The 26,681-nt window shown below is 48.8% G+C and overlaps 1 protein-coding gene across 3 annotated transcripts in view; it reads left to right on the top strand.

Annotated features, from left to right (window-relative positions):
• LOC119180204 (protein 5NUC) overlaps positions 1–17,545 on the top strand; it is a 431,021-nt gene extending 413,476 nt beyond the window's left edge. For all 3 annotated transcript variants that reach the window (XM_075869905.1, XM_037431348.2, XM_075869904.1), the window contains 3 exons: positions 14,057–14,215; positions 16,962–17,159; positions 17,270–17,545. In XM_075869905.1, coding sequence (XP_075726020.1) covers positions 14,057–14,215; positions 16,962–17,159; positions 17,270–17,490 — 578 coding nt within the window. In that variant the 3' untranslated portion in view covers positions 17,491–17,545. The remainder of the gene's footprint in view (positions 1–14,056; positions 14,216–16,961; positions 17,160–17,269) is intronic.
• The last annotated feature ends 9,136 nt before the right edge of the window (positions 17,546–26,681 follow it).

Here is a 26,681-nt window from a genome sequence, read left to right as displayed (position 1 = left end):
AACCCAAGCACTGCCTTGTAAGCTTGCCCGATCATAGCCTCGACCTTACCTTTTTCTGTGGCATCCAACTTCATATAAGGTGTCGCGTAAGTAATCCTGCTGAGCACAAACGCCTGTACCAGCTTACAGAGTTCTTTTTCTTTAACCCCGCTCTTACGGTTAGCGATTCTTCTGATTAGCCTGACAGTAGCATTGACCGTGGTCTTAAGTTTTCAAGGGCCACCCTATTCTTCCTGTTAGTTTGCAGATATTGGCCAAGAGTTCTAATCGTTTGAGCTTCAGCTACCGGCCTACCTCCTACCTTTACCTCTAACGGCGGTGGCGGAATATAGTGTTTTGCATGTAGCCCTCTGGGTTTGTCCCGAACCACAAAGAGCTAGGACTTTGGCTGAGAGCATGAAAGTCCCGCCTCCCCTGCCAACTCTTCGACAATATTAACTGCCTGTTGCAGTGTTTCTTCCAGATGCGCGTCACTACCCCTGGTTACCCATAGAGTAATATCATCTGCATAAAATGTGTGTTTGAGTCCCGGTATCTCCTCCAGCCTCGGCGGTATTTTAATTAAGGCGATGTTAAACAGGAACGGTGACAAAACTGAACCCTGCGGCGTCCTTTTGCCTCCCAACGCGAATGAGTTCGATTTCATATCTCCTATTGAAATTTCTGCGGTTTGGCCCTCCAAGAATGATCTGATGTAGCGAAATGTCCTGACCCCTGGGCCAATTTCTGATAGGTTATTCAATACTGCCTCATGCGAAACATTGTCGAAAGCTTTATTCAGGTAAAGCCCCAATACAGCTTTGGTGCCCGTGCCATGCCCGGGATTGACTACATCATGTTTTAACTGTATCATGACATCCTGTGGGGACAAATTGGCATTGAAACCTATCATAGTTGGGGGAAAGATGGCCTTGTCCTCTGCATAATTCTGAAGCCTGTTGAGAACCACGTGCTCCATCAATTTGCCCACGCATGATGTCAGCGATATGGGGCGCAGGTTTTCCAAGCAGAGTTTCTTGCCTGGCTTCGGAATAAATATAATCCTAGCATGCTTTCATTGTGCTGGGATCTCCCCGGCCACCCAATACTCATTTATCAAGTCAGTGATCGCCCCGACCGATTTGAAGTCTAGGTTTCTCAGCATTTTATTAGTAACTCTATCCGGACCTGCGGCAGACGTAGTACGCAGCTGCCCCATGGCAAACACCACCTCCGCAATTGTGAACTCTTCATATAGGTCTGAGTTTTCCACCCCCGAGTAGTGTGGTAAGTAACCGTCTACTCCATCAGTTATGTACCGATTCCGGAGTTCCCGTTAAACTCTCCAATTGTGCCTTCATATTGATGCATTAACCGAGTCATTTGCCCCCATTGGGCCGATTTTGTTGCTGCCGGATCCAAAAGATGCCTTAACAGCTGCCATGTCTTTTTGCATCCAAACTGTCCATTCATGCGATCACAAATCTGGCCCCACTGCTTGGCTTGCAACTCAATTGTATAATTTTCGATTTTACGTTCTAACTTGGCAGTCCTTCTGCGAAGGACGCATTATGTTTTTCCTTCTTCCACCTTCTCAAGAGACTCGCGTGCGCTTCCCACATGTGTAATAGTCTCGAGTCAGCGGTAAACTCCTCCTGCTCGACTGGCACTTCTACCGTGGTATTACTTACATCCTCCTTGAGCGCCTGTACCCATGCATCCAGGTCATTAATTTTCCCGTTAACAGTGTCTGCTCTGTTTTTCCTAAATATGTCCCAATCTGTAGTTCTATGCCTCCTAACTTTGTCTTTATGCTTCGCAGCGCTAAACGTCGTGGAAAGGATATAGTGATCACTTCCTAGCGCTTGTCCCGTGTTAATCCACTTTGCATTACTGATGCCTCTAAAAAACGTAAGGTCTGGGGAGGTATCCATGCTTATGCTGTTGCCTATCCTCGTATGATCTTGTGGATTAATTAACAGCGTCCATCGCAGATCCCAGGCAACTTGCCAAACCCGATTGCCCTTTGTGCTGGCTCGAATATAACCCCGCTCCGGGTGAGGCGCATTGAAATCTCCTACCACTATAAGCGGAGCGCGAGCTGCTAACCGTTGAGTTTGAATCAGGAGTTGTGGTAAGCCCAATCCTTCATCTTTTGGAGAACTATACACATTAAGTAAAAACAGACTCTTCTCATACTTTCGTTTAGGCAAAATCTCAAGCAAGATATAGTCTTCCCTGCTGCTATCTACGGAATGCTGAATGGCAGTGATGTTGCGATGGACTAGCACGGCTGTGAAGACGCGTGATACTCCCCTTGAATCAGTTCCTGGCGCTGTAAATGCCTTAAATCCAGGTAATTTTACGGAACCACTAGCCTCCTGTAAGGCTATTATGTCTGGTTTACTGTCCAGATTTTGTACGTGGAACTGCAGGTTACCCCGCTTTTGACGAAAGCCCCTGCAGTTTCACTGCCAAACCTCAATTTGCTGGTGAGGCGCCATGATGAGGCACCAGGTTGACTAATGGCACTTGGCCACCCACGGGAGGCAGTCTTGCCTCCAATAGAGTATGAAGCTGCTGAAACATGCCCATGACCTGGGTTTGGGAATCCTTAAATTCAGTGGAGAGCATGCCGAGACGCTCCTCTATTGTGTCTAATCTGGCTTCGATATTTTCGACTCGAGCCTCCAACCTATCCTGTCTTTTCCCTTGTTTGCCTACTTTATCCGCAAGTGTTGTTACATCCGACTTAAGACTAATGACCTTAAAAACAGGCTGTGGCATGTCTACTGGTGACGTTTCGGCTAATCGTTTTGCGTTAGCTACCTCATCCCCCGGCAGTGGTCTCTTCACTGTCCCCCGATTCTCCACTTCCATAGCTGCACTCTCCTGTACGCGAGCAGACGCCTCTTGCGTCGCTTTCTGTAGGCCTTGCACTGCTGGTGCCTGTTACCCCTGCCGTTGGTCGTTTCCAAGTGCGCGTTCCATCTCTGCAATTCTGCTTTCCATTCTTTTAATCAAGTCTCCCTGTCGCTGAACCAGCGCTGCTAACTCCCTCTCTCGAGCGGTTTCGTTCTGGGAGGCCATGCTTGACAAGCCCACCTTTTTGTTGGTGTCGCGTGCGCAGCTGTAGGTACTGGATGCTCGTCCACCATCTTGGCCGCCCCCGCGCCCTGGCAATGGCGGGAAGGAACTCGACCAGTCCCTGCCTTTGCTTCTGCCTTCTTTACCCCTCGGTGACCGCTCCGTGGCCCTCGAGGAACGCTTATCGTTGCCAGCTTCGCTCTCTCTTTCGATGCTCTGCTGCCGGCCTGTCGGTGGCTTTCGAGCCAGGCGAAACTTGCAGTTCCGGCTCCCTGTGTGATGCGCACCATGGCACACGATGCAGACCGGCGTGCGCGTAGGTGGCTCTCCTTCTGGCGGGGCAGGATGGTCCTTCCCGCAATGGTGACATAGGTTGCTCTTCGGACGATAGCAAACGTCCGCTCGATGTCCAACTCGTCTGCAGTTGTAGCAGGTCTCGACTAAATTTCTGTACGGGATCACAGCGTACAGACAGTTCCAGTAAGTAATCTGCCGGGGTATGCGTTTTCCCCCCAACGTAATCTGAATCGCCTTTGATGACTTTCCCAGAGGACTCGCGTCCAGAATGTCTATGCCTTCGTTCTTCTTCAGGAATCCCGCCCGAACTTCTTCCACTGGGCATCATTCATAAGCATTATAAATCACTCCCCGCACGGAGTTCCAACGGCGCCACGAACGCCAAAACCGGCAGGTCACGATCACCCAGCTTGAGCGTCTTCACAGTCGCATATGCCCCACTGCGATTTATGCACGGTGTGCTCACCGTCAACGTGTTGTTTGTGCCATTAACCCGCACAATGTCTTCTTCCGCGGCAATCGCACTCGTTAGACGCGTTGCTGCTCTCAGTGCACATTCGAGTTCTCTCGCTGTCACAACACTCAAGTCCCAGTTCTGGGGCCTGTACACAATCTTGAAATCCGTGGCTGGCAACTTGAGAAACGGTCCGCGCTTCTTCCATACCGGCGCTTTCCCCCGCTTGACTTGCTGCGCTCCGTGCGTCTTGCGCCCGTCGCTGCCAGCCTGCGTCTCGCAAGGCTTACTCTTGGCGTTGTCGCCATGCCGAGTCTTCTTAAATCGGTCCTGTGCCTTCAGCACTGGAGCCCACTCTCCCGCTTCAAAATCTTCGGGTGTTATAGTCTCCCCTTCGACGTAGTACTCCATCTTCAGCCCAACAAGACCCACGGTCACCGGGCGCAAGTCAGACGCCGGGCGACGCGGCCCAGGCCAGGCTTGGCCTAGGAGATAGGCCTAGCCTTGCCACCGCGGGGTTGATAGGAAAATCTCCGAAACTCCAAAAACGGGGACAAACTTGCCTAAACGAGTGGTGTCCGTAGGTACAGGGCAACCTCCTGCAGACGAGCCCACTGACAGCAAGTCCAGAAAAAAGCGCGTCCGCTGATAGTCGGTAACCGGGCCGGAGCTCATGCGAAACATGGCCGCACAGCGTCTCACTCCAGCCGCCTCCCTCTGACCCAGGAAGATCAAGGGCAGTGGCGAGTGGCTGGCTCGCTCGCGTTATCTTTTCAGGGGACGCAAAGAAATCTCGGCCACGACCAGTCATGACGTGCGTCTTCGTTTGTAAACCCAAGTGGATGAACCGCTGTTTTTTTCACACTCTACAGTATAACACACATGAACGCGTAGGTTGCCCAGAAAAAACTCTGCACTTGTAACTTTATCCTCGTAAGTCACTGTCATCACAAAGCGCAAAAAAAACACTTGCTCCATATAGACGCCGACGGGTGCGGTGTTACATTACGCCATCTTTAGCTCATTGTTTGAACAGTATTAGGCAACTTAAATGCCAAACAAGTAAGCAAGAAAATTTAGAAATGGAGTCCTTGCTTTTACGTACAGTTTTCAATGGTACTTCTGCTTTCAAGCAGCTTGTTTTGCCGAAGGCTGGCTGGTCGCCGCTTTCACTTTCAAGGTGGTTATAGCGATTAGAGTCCCACTTTCAGTCGGGATATCCGTCACACACGTCTTCTTTCTCGGTGACTGTACATTTGAGAAACAAAATATTTCATGACGCATCACTGTCTTCGTTTCTTCCACCTCGATCAACAAAGATCACCTAACGAACACACACTCATGCTCGCTCATAAGCTTCGATGTGAAAATGCTGCAACCAAGCGACGCCATCGTTGTTTACCGGGGCATGAAAAAGGTGAAAAGACAAGAAAAAAAACAGAAAACTAGAAATGGCAAAGAAGTAAAAGGTATTACGATGTAGTATTTGTAATAACAATGTGAACAATCTTGAACATATTATCGATATCTTTTCTTTTTATATCTATCTTTATGCTACGCCGTCTACAAAAGTCAGCGTTCGTGGATGCATGCACAAGCGTAGTGCAAAAAAAAAACATGGCAGCATATCCACGGAGTGAATGATGGAGAGCGAGCGAAGCATTCGTCCGTACACTCGTTCTTGCTTCCGTCCATCTATGCGTCCGTCTGTCTGACCGTCCATGCGTCCATCCACCCATCCGTGCGTACGTCTGTTCGTGCGTCCGTCCCTGCCTTCGTCCATGCATCCGCCACTGCGTCCGTTCATGCGTTCATCCATGCATCTGTGTCTGTGTGTCCGTTCAACACTCCAAGTACCACCGTCTCGCATCTTTTCATAATATATTCCCCATATAGAAGCACCGCCATCCAGCGCATATTCCAAGGAGTAAACTAGAGGTGGCACACGCACACTTTTTGCGGCTTGCGCTTCGGGTCTACTTCCCACTTTTAACCACCTCGAGTTCATGATATATACTAGTTCACTGTATTCATGGCATTTCAGCCCAACACTCACTAAACTTTTCTAAAACGAAGGAGGTTACGCCCAGCGAGTATAACGTAACAACCTTTTCCTTTCAAATAGCGCTCAATGTACATGCCAATGCCTGCTAATAGAAAACGAGAGACAGGAGATTTCGGCTTTTACTTTCTTACAGCTTGCGCTTCGTATCTACTTCCCTCCTTTAACCACCTCGAGTTCATCCATGGTATATACTAGTTCATTGTATTCATTGCACTGCGGCTCAACGATCGCTAAACCTTTCTAAAACTAAGGAGGTTACACCCAGCGAGTATAATGTTGGAACCCTTTCTTGTCAGATAGTGCTCAATGTACATGGCAATGGCTGCTAATGGAGATTGCAGCGTGCGCGTTAACTAAAAGCCAAATGCTCCTGTCTCTTGTTCTTCATTAGCAGCCATTGGCATGTACATTGAGCACTATCTTTTATCGTTCAAGAATGTACAGAAGAAATCTCTCACCGACACAACCTTCGAGGTCAAAATGTTATAGTTGTTACACACTACAACGGCCACGACAGACGAACGGATGCCGCTATAAAAAGCTTCGGCCCTAAAACTCGTCTGTGGGCTTCGTAGCCTTGGCTGTGCTGCCACAGAAAGTTGTCGCCGAGCACAGAATGCACAAAACTTCTAACAAGACGTTCTAATCAAAAGACCGTATTACGGTGCTTGCTGTCAATATGAATAAGGCTTCCGTGTAGGAGCCGAACGTCTTTGTAAACTTTTTTGTTAATTTTACATTGATCTGCGTTTTTAAATGCGAAGCATTTCTTTGCAAACATCGGCGACTTTGAGCGTATCTATCTATCTATCTATCTATCTATCTATCTATCTATCTATCTATCTATCTATCTATCTATCTATCTATCTATCTATCTATCTGTCTATCTAGCCGCTCACGGCCTTTAGCTCTCCTGGCTGTTCGTTTATTGGTAACAATACCAAAGTTTCTATGGCATGACATGACAATATGACGAGCATAAGAGACTAGTCATAACATGAAAATCATGACATGCATGCCATGAATGTCATGATTTACGTTCTATGGTCTTGGTGCTCTTGTGGTGGTTTAGTTAAAATGACAAGTTGCAATACTGGTGTGGTATGGCATGACTGCATGGCGAACACAAGCGACAGACCCTAAACACGAAAATCATGGCATGTGTGTCATGTAACGACATGACTACATGCCACACTCTTGATGCACTCGTGGCCGTTTCGCTAGCTTCGCATGTACCATATTTGGTATTACGGAACGTGAATGAATGACGAAGGTATGTGACTAGTGCAAACACGATAATCATGTGATGCATGTCATGTAACAACATGACAACATGCTACATCTATGATGTGCTCGCGGCGGTTTCGCTAGCTTCACATATGCCAAATTTGGTACTACATCACGTGAACAGATGATGAATGGGTGTGATGGGTGCAAATGTGATAATCATGAAATGCGCGTCCCGTAAGAACATGACTACATGCGACACTCCAGGCGCCAATACGATTTGACGTGAGCCGGCACGCCTTCGCGCCAGCGTTCATTTCGTCGCGTCACGCCGGCGATGCCACGCCAGGTGCAGATCTTCCTTCCATATATTCGCAGGCGTGCGCCGTGCTGCGTTGCTTTGACGCATGCGAGTTTGAGCGCGCCCGGCGTCTCTGCGTCATAAAGAAAGGCAGACGCAGTGCTGTCTAGGTAACTATATAGTCACCGCGAAGTGCAGCACGTCACGATTCGCGCCGGTTGCCACCGGGTTCCGCCGGTGCTCGCGTTTTGCTAGTGTACCTTCGCTATGCTCAGCAAGCGCGCCCGTCAATGTTACGTCGGAAGTATATTGGGCCCTTCATGATGCGCTCGCAGCCGTTTCGACAGCTCCACGTATACGAAATATGGTATTACGGGGCATGAATGGACGACGACGGTATGTGACTGGTGCAAACATAATAATCATGACACGCGTGTCATGTAAAACTTTAGTACGTGCTACGCTTATAGCACATTCGTGGCCCTTTCGCTAGCTGCACATTTGCCAACTTTGGTATCAGGTGACGTGAATATAAGACGAAGGTGATTGACATGTACAACTATGATAATCATGTCATGGAAGTATTGTACGGTGTAGTTTACCTCCGCCTCGTAACGTTTTGCTGACTTTAGAGTGGCATGTCAACCTTAACCGTTCGTGTTCCGCATATAAACCATTCCCACTGTACGTGCGATCTGCCTTTTTTTTCTCTGCACTCTTAAAAAAGGTAGTGCTACTTACTAACCTTGAGGTGGTAAATTGTTGTCACAACGTAACTGTAGGTAGGACACCACAGACATTTACTACCTCTGGTTGCTTCTAAAGTAGTTGTGATGACGTTTATTGAACCGGAGAAGTCGCAACGATGTCGCAACGAAAAATGGCCGTACGACAAGCCTCGCAAAGGCGGCCTAGGTTCTCGTGCAATCAGAGCACGGGGTTTTTCCTTCTCTTTGGAAGGCGCATACACGTTAGTGCGTATGCTCCACTACAATACCCCCCGGGTTGAAGAGTAGCCATCCTGGCGACTCAGGGAGTAGGCACAGTGAGGGGGTCGTAGTAGGGCTTGAGACGGTCGACGTGTACAGTCTCACGTCCTCGACGGCGCAAATCTGGCGATTGTGTTAGGGGCTCGATGATGTAATTCACCGGCGAGGTTGCATCAATGACACGGTATGGGCCATGGTACCGGGCCAGAAGTTTAGAAGACAGGCCAGGAACGTGCGGGGGCACCCAAAGCCACACGAGGGAGCCAGTACGAAACGTAGGCGCTATGTGATGAGCGTCATCATGTCGGGTTTTTTGTAGACCTTGAGCCTCACTTGTCATAGACCGAGCCAACTGACGGCAGTCTTCAGCGTATCTGGCGACTTCCGAAAGCGGGGAGCACTCCGATGCATCAGGGCGGTACGGGAGTATGGTGTCGAGTGGGTGGGATGGTTCGCGGCCGTACAACAGAAAGAACGGGGAAAAACCGGTAGTCGCTTGCGTCGCGGTGTTGTAAGCGAAGGTAACAAAAGGCAAGACAGCGTCCCAGTTAGTGTGGTCGGAGGAGGTGTACATCCTCAGCATGTCGCCAAGTGTGCGGTTGAACCGTTCAGTGAGACCATTCGTCTGTGGATGGTATGCGGTAGATTTCCGGTGGATGATGTTGCATTCAGCGAGAATAGCTTGGATGACCTCCGACAGGAACACTCGACCCCTATCACTGAGTAATTCCCGTGGAGCCCCATGGCGGAGAATGAAGCTGCGCAGAATGAAGAGTGCAACTTCATGGGCGGTCGCTGCCGGTAGAGCTGCAGTCTCAGCGTAGCGTGTCAGATGATCGACGCCGACAATAATCCACCGGTTTCCAGAGCGACTATATGGGAGGGGGCCATAGAGGTCTATACCCACGCGGTCGAATGGGCGAGCCGGGCACGGGAGCGGCTGTAACGTGCCAGCAAGGTGCCGCGGAGGTGTCTTGTTCTGTTGGCAAGTGGTGCAAGACTGAACGTATTTCTGCACAAAGCGATACATTCCTCGCCAGTAATATCGTTGGCGCAGCCGTTCATAGGTTTTCAGGACACCTGCGTGAGCACTTTGAGGGTCTGCATGGAAATTCATGCAGATGTCAGAGCGCATATGAGTTGGGACAGCAAGGAGCCACTTCCGACCACCAGGCATGTAGTTGCGGCGGTACAGAATGCTGTCTCGCACGGAAAAGTGGGCTGCTTGTCGGCGTAGCGCTCTCGTGGAAGGGACAGCAGACGGATCGGTAAGGTAGTCGAGTAACAATGCAAGGTATGCATCTTTACGCTGCTCCGAAAGCATGTCAGTGGTGTCTATTGGTGACAAGGTGGTAAAAACTGGTGGCAGAGAAGCCACATCTGGGGTTAATGGGGATCGCGAAAGTGCATCGGCATCCGCATGCTTGCGACCGGAACGATATACTACACGGATGTCGTATTCTTGCAATCGAAGTGCCCAACGTCCCAGGCGTCCGGACGGGTCTTTCAATGTGGACAGCCAGCATAGAGCGTGGTGGTCTGTGACCACGTCGAAAGGGCGGCCGTAAAGGTACGGGCGAAACTTCGTCAAGGCCCAGATTATGGCCAAACACTCCTTCTCTGTCACGGAGTAATTCAATTCAGCCTTCTTGAGAGCGCGACTTGCATAGGCGACTACGTATTCGGCTTGGGTGCCTTTCCGTTGTGCCAAAACTGCACCAAGACCGATGCCACTTGCATCGGTGTGAATTTCTGTGGCAGCAGCGGGGTCGTAGTGACGAAGAATGGGTGGTGAGGTCAGCAGGCAGCGCAGCTGGCGAAATGCGTCGTCACATGCAGGTGACCATGCAGATATACCTTTGCTGTTGGAAAGCAGACTCGTGAGAGGTGCGATGATGGACGCGAAGTTGCGCACGAAGCGACGAAAGTAGGAGCAGAGACCGATGAAACTTCTTAGGGCTTTCAGTGATGTGGGCAACGGGAAGTCAGTGACAGCCCGAAGCTTTTCGGGATCCGGAAGAACACCGTCTCTTGTGATGACATGTCCCAAGATGGTTAGTTTTCGTGCTGCGAAATGGCACTTCTTGGAGTTAAGTTGTAGGCCCGCAGAAGTTAGACACGTCAGAATCTCGTGGAGGCGAACAAGATGTGTCGGGAAATCAGACGAAAAGACTACGATGTCGTCCACGTAACACAAGCAAGTTTTCCACTTATGGGCACGCAAGATGGTATCGATCATGCGCTCAAATGTGGCAGGTGCGTTGCAGAGCCCAAATGGCATCACTTTGAACTCGTATAGGCCATCTGGCGTTACAAAGGCTGTTTTAGGGCGATCACATTCAGCCATTGGCACCTGCCAATACCCAGAACGCAGATCCAAGGATGTAAAGTACTCAGCGCCTTGTAAACAGTCAAGAGCATCGTCTATTCGTGGTAGCGGGTAGACATCTTTCTTCGTAATCTTGTTTAAGCGGCGATAGTCCACGCAAAATCGAACGGTGCCATCTTTTTTCTTTACGAGAACCACAGGTGATGACCAAGCGCTTTGAGAAGGCTGTATCACTCCACGTTTAAGCATGTCGTCTACTTGCTCCGTAATGACGCGGCGCTCTTCGGCGGAAACGCGGTAAGGACGCTGTCGCAGAGGTGAATGTGAGCCGGTGTCAATAGTATGAGTGATAGTCGTGGTGCGGCCCAAAGCAGGTTCTTGAAAGTCGAAAGAAGAGCGAAACTTGTTAAGGAGAGCAACAAGTTGGCGGCGATGCGAGAGGGGAAGGTCTGCGTCAATAGCATTGTCGAAGGGCGACAAACTTGATGGCTCAGACGCATCAGTTATGGCGGCAATCTGACATGGCGTTTCGTCGGGAAGAATAATATCATCGATATGGTCGACAGGTTGCACATATCCCAACGTTTCACCACGAAGTAAGCCAATGGGGTAGTTGCAGTGGTTGGTAACCAGCATTACGGTTAAACCAGACGCAATTGTAAGAACGGCAAATGGGAGAACGATGCCCTTGCGTTCAGTAAAAACAGGAGATGGCGTAAACACCACCGTGGCGTCAGGTTGCGCCACACATGAAAGGCTTATAGGGACCGAAGCTTCCGGGGGCAAGGTGATGTCGTCGTCAGCGATGAGTTTGCAGAGCCGAGGCGACTGGTCGGGTGGTGGAAATTCATATGTTGGCACAAGGGACACTTTGGCACGGGAACAATCGATGATAGCTTCATGACGTGATAAGAAATCCCAACCGAGGATAAGGTCATGAGAGCAAGATGGCAGAACAAAAAACTGTACGACGCACAAAACGTCTTGGATGACGACGCGCGCCGTACACAGAGCCGAGGGATGAATGCGTTGCGCGCTAGCCGTGGACAGCACCATGCCACAGAGAGATGTGGTCACTTTCTTCAGTTTCCGACAAAATTTGGCGTCCATCACAGAAACGGCGGCCCCGGTATCAATTAACGCTAATGTGGCGACTCCCTCAACATCGACATCAACAACATTTTGTGGCGAAAACGGAGGCCTTGGGAATTGCGCACAAGGTGCAGTTCTTGCCTCCGGAACTGCACTGATTAGTTTCCCTCCTCAGGAGGTGGTCGACGACGCATAGGCGATGGCGATCGGCGACGAGGGGATGGGAAACGAGCAGTCGATGGGCGGCGATCCGAGTCTGAGTGCCTCTGTTCATATGCAGATGCGCTGGCCTGCTGCGGCACGTAGGTAGCAGTTCCGAAGTATGCGTTTGCAGGTGTGGGGCGACGGCGGCAGAAGCGTGCAATGTGGCCAGCGATGCCACAGGCGAAGCAGATAGGACGGTTGTCATGGGTGCGCCACTCATTAGATCGACGGAAAAAGCGAGGTGAGGGCCTGTAAACTGGAGGCGAGGCCGGAGGAGGTGGAGCTGATAAGGCGACTGGATGTGGTGGGGGCCGCGCGACCACAGCTGCGTAGCTGAGAGGTGAAGGTGGTGCAGGTGGTGCGTAGCCGACAGCTGAGAGATTAGGTGCTGCTGAAGTACATGCGTAAGGGGCCTGCACTGTAGGGAGGACATCACAAATTTCAGTGCGTATGGCCTGCTGCAGTGTCGAAGGCAGGCTTGCGGTGGGCGCGTCACTATGCGGCAGCAGGGAGAGCTGTCGGGCGACTTCCTCCCTGATGAAGTCTTTGATCTGGTGTGACAAACTTTCTTGGCAACCGTTGGCATTTGTGAGTGCGACGGCCGAGATCGAATCCGGCGGTGGGACACTCTGTCGGGCGATGGAACGCTGACGGCGCAATTCATCAAAGCTCTGGCAGAGGCTTACGAGGATGGCTACCGTGTTCGGGCTTTTCGCTAGCAGCATCTGGAATGCGCCATCCTCGATGCCCTTGAGAATCTGCCGAATTTTCTCTTCTTCGGGCATAGATGGATTCACACGCTTGCAGAGGTCGAGCACGTCCTCTATGTAACTGGTAAATGTCTCGCCAGGCTGCTGGGCTCGGTGGCGCAGGCGCTGGTCAGCGCGGAGCTTGCGGACCTCTGGTCGGCCGAACGCTTCAGTGACGAGTGTCTTAAAGGAGGACCAGTTGGTGATGGCGGTTTCGCGGTTTGTAAACCAAAGTTTTGCTACGTCTGCCAAGTAAAAGATAACGTAGGCGAGCTTAGAATCGTTGTCCCACTTGTTGCTGGCGCTTACGCGTTCGTACAAAGAGAGCCAGTCTTCGACGTCTTGCTCACCACTGCCGCTGAAGATTGGTGGGTCCCGTTGGCGAGTAGCGCCGGGGCAGGTAGACGGGACAGCCGGTGGTGCTGGCTGGGCTGGGATGGGCTGGTTGGCGACTGCGTCAGTCATGTTTTGCAGTGGTCTCTCGGGCAACTTGCGAGAGCGGAGCTCCAGGTCTGCTTGGGGATCTCAGCAGCCTCCACCAAATGTGATGACGTTTATTGAACCGGAGAAGTCGCAACGATGTCGCAACGAAAAATGGCCGTACGACAAGCCTCGCAAAGGCGGCCTAGGTTCTCGTGCAATCAGAGCACGGGGTTTTTCCTTCTCTTTGGAAGGCGCATACACGTTAGTGCGTATGCTCCACTACATAGTGAACGTCTGTGGTATACTACCTGCAGTTACTACTTAGGTAGTGAATGTTGTGACAAGAATTTACTACCTCAAAGTTAGTAAGTAGCACTGCCTTTTTTAATGAGTGTAATGTATTCGTATGCCGCAATTTCTTGCAAGTTCACATGCTTCGTATCAACAGAGATGAATTCATCACTGCTAGATTGACTAATGCACGAGGACATGCATGAATACATGGTGTCCCAATGGGTGCGCTTCGAAACAAGGCGGATTGCTTTTGTAGACTGAAGGAGCCATGACGCCAACTCCCATTGCCTGAGTGGCTGGAGCAGCCTCACAAATACGTCGATAGTAGGACAACTCGCTCAAACGTTGCCAAGTAGCGACTTCTTTTCGATGTAATGACACACTGAGAATTTGTTTTCGACAGTCTCACGAAATTTTCAAATTTTGCTTCAATATTTTCCTAAAATTACGGGGTTGATGGAATAATAATTATTATTTTTTGAAATATTGCTGCTTCAGATACAAAATTCAAGGTAACTAAAACCTTAGATGCATACAGATAATGTTTGTGATGTGTTTATTTCCAGCCAACGTAACACTTGGTGATGTACTTGGTGCGATGCCTTATGACAGTGACCTGGTTCTCATGAATATGACCGGTCGAGACTTGCTGAATATGTTTGAGTTTGGAGTCACGAACTTCACCTGGCTGCCGGACCTGAATGGAAGGTTTTTACAAGGATCAGGTAAGTGTTTTGAAACATTGCTAGGTTTTGATTAGCGGAGAACATTCTGTATTTTATGCAAAGTACTTGACGAATTTTCGGCAACACACTTTAGCGAAAAAAAAGCGTTTGCCTGACTCTTCGGAGAAATCAGAATTGTCAAGTGTGCGATTTTCACGGAAGAAATCCGTGAACTCAGTTTGCGGCTGTGAGTCGAGGCGCCCTTGGTGTATGTTTTGGCTAAATAAATTTAAGACTGTAAGTCCATAATTACCACGCGATGGAACACTGATAGTCAATACCAAATAAAATGCTGGATTTTGCATTGTCTAAATCAAAGAACACGTGAGCGCTAATTCTAACGAATTTACGACATACAACATCTCAAACGCACCACAGCAGTGCTGCTTTAAGGTTCTCTTATAGTTTGCCCAGCAGACCTTCGGGTAAACTCAGCTTTTCATTGTGCATTTATTCATATGTCAGGTTTAAAGACCCATATTACAATGACCACCATATGATTATGAGAAATGCCGTAGTGGAGGGCTCCGGAAATTTTGACCACCTGAGGTTCTTTAACGTGCACCCGAATCCGAACACACGGGCCCACAACTTTATCGCCTCCAACGGAAATGCAGCCGCCGCAGCCGGGATTCGATCCCGCAAACGGCGGGTCAGCAGCCGAGTGCCTTACCCTCTAGACCACAGCGGCGGGGCTTTTCAATGTGAATTGCGCAATGCCTTGTGCTTTAGGATGCGCATTGAGGCAGCTTTCGGTATGATGCATGCCCGCGCACAGCAATATTTAGTTTGGATAAGCTGTGTAAGTGAGACTCATGCTTTAGTTAAAGTCACCACCTCACGGTGCGTTAAGGCGTTGACAAAATCAGACTTGTATCGATAAGGTGCAGAATGGGATGGACACCTTGCAACACGCGTTACAAAGGCTAATCACTGAGGCCTCAGTATTGATGAGGTCCTTCACTCTACCGCTCCAAGAGGGCAACACCACCTCGCTGACCAAGAGCATGACAACAGGAATGTGTGATGTGTAAAAGCCACCTTTGTGAAGCCATTAGAGTCTGTGGCTGTGGCACAGCTGATTTCATGCTCGGCACTTGTTGCTGCGGGCTGAGATGCCGGTGATTCGATGCCTGTTGACTAATCTTCTTTGGTTTGATAATTAATTGTGTAAAGTTCTTTGACGTCCAATTGTAACGGAAATACTTCACTGAGGTCTTGTTGGACCCTGGCACATAGAACGCTTTTGTGTTATAAACAGCGCTAAATAAGCCAAAGCGCTAGCGAAGTAAAGAAGTAACTATAGCCTATGCGCAATTCTTCCATTGTGCTTCCTCTCATTTCCCAATGTTACAAATGTGTTACCGCCTAGCCACTCCTTTATGACCAATGTTTTAATAGGCACCACACACTGGCCAGAGGGAACTGCGTGGCTCACTCTGCGGCGCCTCATAGTATTTTACATTCGCCGTTAGGGCATGCAGAGAATAGTCGCGTGTGTGCGTCCCCCATATATCCTGGCCACAATCCACCGACAAATGCAGGGCGGGAGATGCGCGCGTCGAGTTCCATTCTCTGATGCCGTCAAAGGTCGCCTTTTTTATCCGCTAGGCTATGTGTTCTGGCACTACAGTCAGATAGTAAAACTCGACTGAACGGTGCCTATTCAAATGCTCATGAACACGCCCTCAGTAAAGCACATGTTCGGGCAAACAAACGCCAATGACAATGTCTATTTTCAAAACCCAAAGTCAAGATACGATTTTGGAGACATCTGTATTGAAGCGCTCCGGACATTTAGAGCATCTTGTGCTTTTTAACGTGCATTGACATCGCACACTGCACGACCGTCTACCATTCCGCCTCCATCAAATTGCGACCACCACGACCAGGATCGAACACGCGACTTTCGGGTCAGCGGCCGAGCACCATAGCCACCACTTCACTGCAGCGAAAAAAAAAATGCTATCTTTCGCGCTTATGCGTCGTGTGTCTGTAAAGATGAGCGTTTCAGTTAGGCTGACACGTAGCACTCATCTCCATTGCAGAGAAGCGCGGTAGAAAAGCCTATAACCGAATTTTGGCTTCTTAACTTTATACCATTTTTTATTGTATAGTTCGCCACCTTTGTCCAGCAATCATGAAGAAGAAATTTCATCACTGGCTCACTGGAGACACTAGTTGTACGTCGTCAACAACATGGCTCGACAAGAATTTTTTAGCATGTTAAACGCTGTGTCTATAGCAATATGAACAAGCTACCTCGAAAAAAAATACTGATAAATAGTACCTGCCATTCCAGTTTTTTGTTACCATTATTGTGGCGAGCATACGCCCTTGACATTCACATTTTTAGGTAAACATTTGGGTTCTCGAGAGAGAGAGAAAGATAAAGAAATTAATATTTTAGACAATTTGTGTTCTCACGTACATTCATTCTATGCTTTACTTGTATAGTGATAATAGCGTACTTTGAAATCCCGTCCCCGTTTCATTGCGGATATTTTCCAGTGAAAAAAAAGAACTAAGAAAAACAATTTTTAGCCAGCACGTAAAAATTGCTGACTTGCTACTTTGAGTGGCTAAGGGAAAAAAATGCATAAAAGTGGTAAAATATGGAAATAGGAAGATAAGCAAAAGCAGCTAAAAAGATCTCAAGAGATGTGCTTCATAACTGTATAAACATAATCATTAGTGAAAGAACAAAAGCTTTACGTACGCTTTATTTTATTTTTCGATCGCTTAGGTGTTCGGGTGGTTTACAACTTCAGTATGCCAAATGGATGTCGCATTATTTCGTTGCAAGTCCTTTGTGCAAACTGCAGTGTACCCAGATATAGCGAGGTTACGGAGAATGAAACCTACATCATTGTAACCACTACATTCATTGCCAGTGGAGGCGACGGTTTCAAATTTGGAAGCTCTGTTAAATGGAGGACTGAAGGTAAGCTCAAATTCAAGGCTATTATTAGGGCAAACGTCTTATACTGCCAATTAATGTCTCTAAAGCAAACATAATGCGGGAATTCAGGAACACTTCTTATTATGTTTCAGGGGTGAGCGCGATGGATGCATTGTTGGCATATATAAAAAAAATATCGCCAATAAAAACACCAGAAGAAGGCCGCGTCATTACACTGGACCTACCACCAAAGCCTCATAATACAACCGTGTCACCCATTACAGAGCCGGCCTCGACTGCGGAGAGAAACACCGTGGGCTCAGTGATGTCACGAAGTGAGTGGAGGTCGATGAGAAGAAATTACATTTGGTAATTGAAAGAAAAGTTTTGGAACGTGTTGCAGAAAATAAAAAAATAATTCAAGCAGATCATGACCATTGTGGAAATACACTTTGCGTGAAGCTGTCCGTGGGCATATACCTCGTTATCTGGCTTTCAAAAAAGTCGGACCGGGAATATCGACGTATTTGTGCAAACTCAGTAGTTGTTTGCAAATTGTGGGCTTATTCGGCACATCAGCTACAATAGTGTCAAAAAGGAGCTCAAGCATAGAGTGTATATGATGATATTAGAGGACGAGAGAGAACACTCCCATAGGCCTATGTGGTAGTTCAGAGCGTTCCAAACGGGTGGCGAGAATCTTGGCTTCCGCAGACATAGGGACCCTAAAAAGGTGATCTCGAGGGTGACGTTTTAGTGACTAGAAATATTACAGGGCCTCTGAGACGTGTTCTGTGTCTGTATACTTGTCGCAGACAACATGGTCTAGTTTCTTTTTTTATGCATCACTACCATGCATAAGTTAGCTTCGTGTAAGCTGTACCACAAAAGTGGCAAGCACACAAAGCCGCTGTATGTTTATGCTGGCATTTTAAGTATACTTAAGAGTTGTGCAAAATATAACACTTTTATTTTCAAATCACGTTCTTGGTAAGCATATGCACTCTTTTTCTCATTGTTTGATGAACGCGCGCACAAAGAGATGACTTCATCGCACTGCAATGCAAGACGTGGAAATGCAGCTACCAAATCTTGAGTATACACTTTGGAGACAAAATGAAGCTGTGGGTCTTAAAACATACGCAAGCCCTGATTGTCGGGAGGGAGCTGAGTGCGATTTCCAGTCCAATATAAAAATGCCGAACGAAAGGATTGTGATGTGTGTCGATAACATGACGGATCGTTTCTCCTGAGCTGAAAATGGTGTCAAAGGTCCCGTTAATTCGGGATGCGATCGTCCGGCTAATTCCAAGGGCCGAAGTATCGGCCCACCCCGAACCGCACCACGAAAGCGTGGACAACATAGAAGTGGTCCTTTTTGGCGCACCAGCGGACGCCGGCTGTGGCCCAAAGAACAAGTCAGAGCCGAGAGCTGATAAACAAAACAAAATTATATTCTCAATAATGGCAGATCAAAAACAATACACAAGTATGCACACTCCACAATAGTTGAGTACAATATGTCACCAATCAAACAATGTACTACACAGTACAATCAGCCACACTCAAAACAACGGACACAGACAACAATACGCACTACAATGCAGTCGCATGCATTGAACAACCAAGACACTTAAAGACTAAAGAGATAGAAAACCTATTCAGTCCAAAATTCTTGGAACAAAAGTCTGGATGATACTCTTCCGAGAATTACTCACTCAAAGTCGAGCGTTGTTGTCGTTTCGCTGCCCCCGAAGTTTCTCTTCCAGGAAACCTCGCGTCTTCACTTGGCCACTCTCCAAGCTTCAAACTTCTTCACCAGAAACACGTCGGCTTCACACTCGCCGCTGTTGCCACGCGTCTTCGCTCGATAGCGGTAGACACACACTCTTGCCTGTAGCTCGAGTCGGTACCCCTCAGGTGGACATCCTCTTCTTCTCCTGCCTTGTCACTACGGACAAAACCTGCGCCGACTACACGGCGGAATCCCCTATGCGCTCTGGCGCTAACTTCCGTCTTCTCCTGATCTCTCATCTCGGCTGCTCGATTAAATACCTTCCGCGCGAGATTCCAGAAAGTTCTCATCATTTCGTCGGCGCGATGCGCAGCAAAGGCTGGGGGAAAAGACGAAACGGTTTGAAGGCCGTCCGCGACGGATGGCGCAACCCGGCATCACCCCACCCCTATCCATCTAGAACATTCGAGGGCTTGCTCGGGCGCCGATGAGAGGAGGTTCGTCGGCGAACGCATGCTTCCGAGGGGAGAAGGACACGCGCCTGGGGAGTATTTGAAGGCTTGTTTTCTTTTTTTATCAGTGACCTCGTGGCGTCTCTCCCGCGCTTTATCGCGAGAATTTGGTGGCGCGCCCTTTTTGAGCACTCGTTTTGTGACACACGGCATGTCAAGAGAAAAGCTATGGCGCCTCATGCGCAGGGTAAGATAGCCACTTTTTAGTGGACGTTTGCGCAGTCCACCCAAAACTGTATCAGAATTTATCACAGAAACCAAGAACATTAAAAGTACATTTAAGCACCGGGCCTCGTCATACGAATGGCAAGTCAACTGCAGACTACTTGGAGCATTTGGTAGCGAAAGGAAATTTTTCCGAGAGCTCATACACTCAACATTCTGCGGAGAACTTCAGGAGCTGCCCGTGCCCTCGCAGCCAACGATCTCGTTGCCTTGCGTTGTCCAAGATGAAGTGCAGCATGCCTTAAGAGAACCGCCTTTTAAGCGGGATTATCAACCACCCAGTGGCTTTCACGGCATGTCGTATGCTCAATTTTTGGGAAAGCCAGTTACACTTGCAGTTCCGCTTCTCATTGTGGCCGCATCCATTTTGCAGACAGTCCAAGCGGCCCCATATTACAACGTACCCTGTCTGCCCACGCGTAAATCAGATCTTTGGCGTGCGCCGGATCAACGTCCTTTATGCTTCCACTGTGGCGAGTCTGGAATGTGTACCGACAGTAATATTACCGGTAACTATGACTACGTGGATTTTCGGTGAACTCACCACCAACATATCCAGCTTTTCTGGACACCAGCAGCTGAGTTAGCGTGAACCCCACCACGTTGCGTATTGACCATAGGGAGCTGAGCGCGATCTTCAGTCCCATGTACAAATGCCGAACGAAAGGATTGCGATGTATGTCGAGAACATGGCGCGTTGTTTCTCAAGAGCTGAACCTGGTATGTCAGAAAAAACACTGTGGGGCCTGATGCACCACAGCTTTTTTTTTCAATTTGAACTGGCACGGTGGATGGACGTGTTTTATGAGCGCTCCCGACTGACTACTCAGATAAGTGGTTATGCATGTTTTGAACTTGCTTTTATAATTACTAAGGCAGCAGTTAAAACCTTTGGAGCACTTACTACAATGTACGGCTTTTTCGGGGGTCAGTTACTAGGCGTTTACTAGTTTTTATGTGAATGTTTTTGTTTGTTAGTGTTTTTTTTCTCTTCACCCCACGTGGGAGTTGCACGTACAGTGAACACGCAACTTTTTGTAGTACAGATTAGACTTTCCCTTTTTTTCGTAGGTCATGGTTCGTCGTATGCCATGTTTTGTAATTATCAAGTGGGACAATTCCTAATGACGTTTGGTGTCAAGAAGACATGGCTGAAAAGGCAGTAAAATGTTCAGGATGCGATGTGCGTTTGAAAATGGACCCAAGTTCAGACGGGGGTAGAGAGAAGGCTGACGCCAAGTGTAGGCGATGTGTGGTCGAGGAAAAAAATGGAGAAAATTATGGTTGCCCCGAGTGAACTGTCGATGAGAATCACCGAGCGGATAACTGCGTTGGCGACAGAACAAGAAAAAAACGAGGACTATGGGAGAGAGGCTCAAGTCCACCGAGGTGTCACTAGTGGAGCTGAACAAAGGAGCGGCCGACGGAGAGAACGGTAGGGCACCGGAAGCCAGAACAGCAGAGAAGAGCAAGCAAGTTCGGAAAAGACATGTTCAGCCGGTTCAATGGTCGCAAGATGCAGCTTCGGCGAAGTAGAGGTGGGGCTGGGAGGAGACAAAGCAGCCGGCGTCACAGGTGCAAGTAACCTCCAGGTGCAGGACGCTGCAGCTGAAAAGTCACAGCACGTGATAATCACTGGGGACTCGAATTTAAATCGATGCACAGAAGCAATACAAGAGCGTAAGAGGTGACAAGAGGGTTGCAGTAGAGACGTTTCCAGGACGCCAGCTGGAAGCAGTCGTGAGGCAAGCGAGCGCAAAACTCAAAACTACAGTTGATGGACGAAACCTCGTGATAATTGCAGGTGGTTTGAGCAATGCCCTAAATAAAGAAACGGCAGGACTAGCGGCCACACTGGCGAAAGGGGTGGATGATATGCGCGCCATTTCTCCTCAGGTACAGGTAGTAATATGCACTATACCAGACGTACCGGTACGTGACGGCAACCTGCAAAGAGCGGTTGTGAACGCAAACCAGGAGATATAGCGGATGAGTTGGAAGAAAGGCTTTGAGGTGGTGGAAATAAACAGAGGTGCGTAGGTGGGGTTGTTTTCAACAAGACTGAATTCACTTCGATGGGAGGCTAGATCATGAAGGGGGTTGGTGACTTGCAGGACGTACAGTAGGTTTATCTTAGGGGAGGGGGAGACACGTGGGCCCTTCGGGGTGGAGGATAGCTAGTAACGAGGAAAACAACCAGGGGGACAGGTGGTATAGACATATATTATTCGAAAGTGGCACCAATATCTAAGACGCGTAGAGTTGATGAGAGAAATCGACGTAGCCACGAGGGCCAAGCCAATTCTGACGTAGGGCATATTAACAATGCAGGTTGGCAGGAATAGGATGAAGTGGGAAGAGATAGAAGAACAGCTAAGAGAGGAGAAGCCGACGGTATATGGTTTTGTAAAAACACATCTTAGGGACATGGAAAAACCTCCTAAATATCCGGACTACGCGTCGGAATATTGTACTAGAACAGAAGGCAGTAGAAAGGGTGGTGGTATTGGGGATAAATTAATAAATGTACATGCTGGAAAAAGGTCAAGCCGGAGTGCAGGGAACATTTGTGACTCAAAAGGAAATTGGCAGGGCAAATGACGCTCCTGGGTTCTGAATACTTGTGGAGAGGGGCAAAAGCTAGAGAAAAATCAACAAATGGTGCAGCGCATAGGAAATGACATTGACTAACTAAGAGAGGAATGCGATGTATTTATATTAGATGTGAATGCACACATAGAAGGTATGGACGGATATACTGACCCAACAGGCAGAATGCTAATAGATATGTGTGAAAGGCATGATTTATTCATTTGCAACAGCACCAAGAAGTGCGAAGGGCAGATAACGTGGGAGGTGGACAGGCTGCAGTCGACGATAGATTACGCAATAATGTCACATCTATATTCACGCTGACACATCTCTGGGTACCAGCGTCCAGCGCCATGCCTGATAATAGGCCCAGTATGGCACTGGTACCAGCGCCTCCCAGCGCAGGTACTGGGACGCTGGAGTGGCAGTGCCCCAGTAACTCTGCACAAAACGGCTTCACAGGGTTAAAACGGGAGTGCTGATTCGCCATAAATAAATAGGTAAATAAATAAATAAATAAACAAATCGGCAAAATAGCGCGCATTACCATAAAAAATAAAAATAAATAAATTTTTCTTTGACGTCATTTGAATCCGCCACGTTCTGATTACGAACTGAGCAAACTACCCACTGCGCCACGCCAGAACGTACATAGTGGGTTGTAAATTGACTATTTATCCGAAAACGCGCCGTTCGACTTCATGTTTAGAAGTCGAACAGCTAAGATTGATGTGATATTCCTTCCCATAACGATTGCGTCTTGACTCGACAGTGACTAAAGGCTTCTGGGCAACGAATGACGTGCGAATAATAGCAAGAGCGCAAAGTTTTTTGAAGAATTCACAACATAACTTTGAAAAATTTCAAATCGACTGGAGGAGCAGCCACGGATTGTCGGCCGTTGCGAGGGTTAGTTTTTTGAAGACGATAGTCTTTCTTGGTGAGCCTCGACGCAAAAATTTTGGTCTGTCTGTCTGTCTGTCTGTCTGTCTGTCTGTCTGTCTGTCTGTCTGTCTGTACTTTTATCTGTTTGTTCACCATTACCGTATTCGGGTACTCTAAATAGCACCATCCGATAGCCCAAACGGCCGACCCCTTCCACAGCGACCACATATGTTGCTCAAGGATCAGGATTCATACGTGTGCAATTGTCAATTAAAAAGCAATTATTGCCCATATCTGAGGCACCATAACAGCACGTGTATATTCGGCATGTTCGTCTTTTACTACAAAATGCATACATACACTGCGAAAACTGTCCATTAGAGACACAGCAAAGATTGACGTGAAGCTCAATGTGGCGTCCCTGCAAACACTGACTGAACCCCGGTCCTTTCAAGATGTTTTCGCTCGTTTCTTAAACCCATGCATAAAAAAAGGAAAAGAAAACCTTCAGTGTAACGAATGGGCATTCTGGAGTGGAGTACCTGGAAGGATTATTTCTACTGTTCCCACGGGTCCCCCCCCCCCCGCGCAAACACGAGGACCGGGCGGCGCCTTGTTGTCTAAAGACTATGTGACAGTGTACCATGGCAATAATACGCGCGCACTCTTCGGATTTGTGGCATGGGGGAGCAGCAGAGCACCTTTTGTTGGTTCGGGGAATGCGACCCTGCCGCAGCGCCTGTGCCGGGCCCAGTCTGACTTTCTGTCAGCCTCCATGGCTTCAGGGCTCATTACTGCGTTCTGCGCGGATGGCCGCCCGCGGCATTGAATGATGAAGAAGCGGCGGTGACGGAGAATTTCGCGGGAGACACCGAGCTGCATGGAAACGTCGAGACTCGTTCTGGACATCGGCTCATCAAGTACCAGAAACCGGGACAATTGGTTCGGCCAAAAACATTTTGGCACAACATTGCAAACTCCGGACGTAGGCCATTCTAGACTAGGCACTTTGTCGGAAGCATCGGGACCATTGTTCGCCCGTAATTAAAGTGTCTTCGGACGGCTCGCCCATCTCTCTCCCTGAGGCTTGAGTTTGTACATTGTTACTTGCTCGGCTTTGTTTGAGAGAGGGCTTTCTACTGGTGTGGGCTGCGGGAGCGGCCGTCGAAGATGACACACACTGACTGACAGAGAAATGTGTCGTGTCAACAGTGCTAATTTGTAAGGTGCCACGGAGGTGTGGAGTCGGGTCCTACCAAAAGGAACTACTAGACGATACGAGAGGGTCAGAGAGACGATGTGATGAGCTCGAGATGGTAGAGAAGCTAAGATGGAAATCACTGATAGGCACGACGTAGGCGACGATGACGAAGACGATAAAGACGCTGACGAATTGGACAGATCAGACCTCGACCCCCAGAACCAACCTTCGGCCCCGATTCGAGCAGCCAACTCCGAGGCCCCGACTCATGGACATTCTGTGAGACGAACTTCACCTCCCTTACTAAAACGGGCTTTGCGGGAAAAGATGCGGCATATTGAGACATTGCGCGGTTTTAATAATTGTTAACTTCATCATTTGTGTCGTCGTGTGTTCTTTTTTATATGCATACCCTTGTATTGTTACGGTTACTTTCTTTATGTGCTTGCCCTGTGTCGAATGTCGCAAATGTCCAAATCATGGGTTATAATTTTGTGTATTGGTTGATGTACGCGGTACACGATGTTTTAAGTTAATAATAAATAAATGAATCAGTAAACAAGAACAGGTCGTAGCGTTTTTTACTTCCTGGCCCCAGCACGAATCCCTGTATGTGAGAAGTGTTTGAGACACGTATCCAAGAGGGAACCGGATAGACAAGGGGTTGAGTGGTCTTCCCTCTCTTTGGTAATCGGTGGCGTAGTGGGGGACGCCTCAAGTGGTGGCAGCGGTGGGATTACTGCTTGGGCAACGGTGCGAGATTTCACCCTTGTACTGGAAAGGAGAGGCGGCAAAATGAACGAGCAGGCTACCAAGATGACCGACAGAGACGACCCACTAGAAATGAGCGCGTTAATGTTAGCGAACATGGTTCCATCGTTTACGGGAGGTGATACGGGTCCAGATGTTGGGGTCTTCTTGAACATTTTGGAGCAGGTTGGTCGCTTGGGTGGATGGCGGGATAGTGAGCTGGTCTGCATAGCACGATGCAAGATGGTAGGCACGGCGCACGATTTTGCGTGGTGAGATGATGGCGTCACTGCGGCTTCAACTTTTTCTGAGTTCCAATATTTGGCCCTCAAGAGGTTCAATACGGAGCCACTTGTGTTTAAAACGGAACGGTTTTTAAACGCGAGGCAGAAGGCAGATGAGGAGGTGATGTCATTTGCGAGTCGCTTGCGCATCCTCGGGACCGCCACCGTGGCGAACTCCAATAGTCAGGATCTGGTGAAAGCTTCACTGCGCCGCGAAATTCTAGCCGAATAATTACTCTCGCAAGTTTTATTAGGCATGAGGGCTCCGGTCCGCAGATTTGTTCTCTCTCGGGACCCGAAAACATTTGACGAGGCCATTGCCAAAGCGGTCAAGGAGGAACAGAATGAGAAAGTATCGCGGAGCCATACGTTACCCGTTCGATACGCAGAAGAGAACACGGATATTCATGCGATGCACAGCCGCCTTGACCGCCTCGAAAAACTTGTGGAGAGCTTGGCAGTACGCAATAAGGTGAAACAGAATTGGCAGGAATTCCTGAAGCAGCTCTCTTGTCTCGGCAGGTGCTATAACTGTGGCAGGTTTGGTCCCTTTTGGCGAGAATGCTATCGGTACCGGCGACGAAAGTGGAATTCGACGGGTGGCAGCCGCATTCACAAAGACAAGGAGATGGTGACAAAATTCGAATCTGAAAACCTAGACGCAACTCCTCCTCATGACGTTGACGCACAGAGGTCAGTTGTGGTTGTAAATATTCGCGAGGAAACAAGCTACGTAAAAACCAGTCGCGGTTCACCTTGTGCTGATGTGGTTATTGTAATTTCCGTGATCGAGGAGGATGTCCCGCCATTGAGCGAGTGTGTGTTTGGGGTGAACGCTGGCACGCCCGTGTCACTGGGTGAAACAAAATTTATCGAGGTTGCTAGAGCGGATACAGACGGTTTAGCTGCGGTTTCTACCTCGAAGGTCCCACGAGACGATGAGGCATTACCAGTAGGAGTTGCAGATATAGAGTTGGATGAGAATGGGTTTTCTGAGGATGCAGTTGTCGGAGTCTTGGTCGACACGGTGGTAGACCGAACGTTACAGAGAGTAGGTGAGAGTGAGGAATGCCTAGATCGCAACGGGGTGGTTTTTGTTGGGCCAAAGGAAACTGCAGCACACTCGATGTACACCGCACCAAACCCGGGCAAGCGCAGCGGTGGTCTTATCAGATAGCTTCGCACATGCCCCAGTCCGCGACTGAGTCAAGTAGGTGGATGTTCGGACCATCCAACGAGGGTCCGGGACTCGGAGTCGGAGAAGAGGTCTGCATGCAGGTAGACGCTGAGCGATCGGGGATCGGCTAGGGTCATAAGAGTCCACAATGTTGTATCTCATTTTATGTTCTATGATTTCTGCTCAGTCATTGTGCTCGTTAC

The sequence above is a fragment of the Rhipicephalus microplus genome, chromosome 7, assembly GCF_043290135.1.
Source record: "Rhipicephalus microplus isolate Deutch F79 chromosome 7, USDA_Rmic, whole genome shotgun sequence".
Lineage (NCBI taxonomy): Eukaryota > Metazoa > Arthropoda > Arachnida > Ixodida > Ixodidae > Rhipicephalus > Rhipicephalus microplus.
This window is presented reverse-complemented; position numbering and strand designations above follow the sequence as displayed.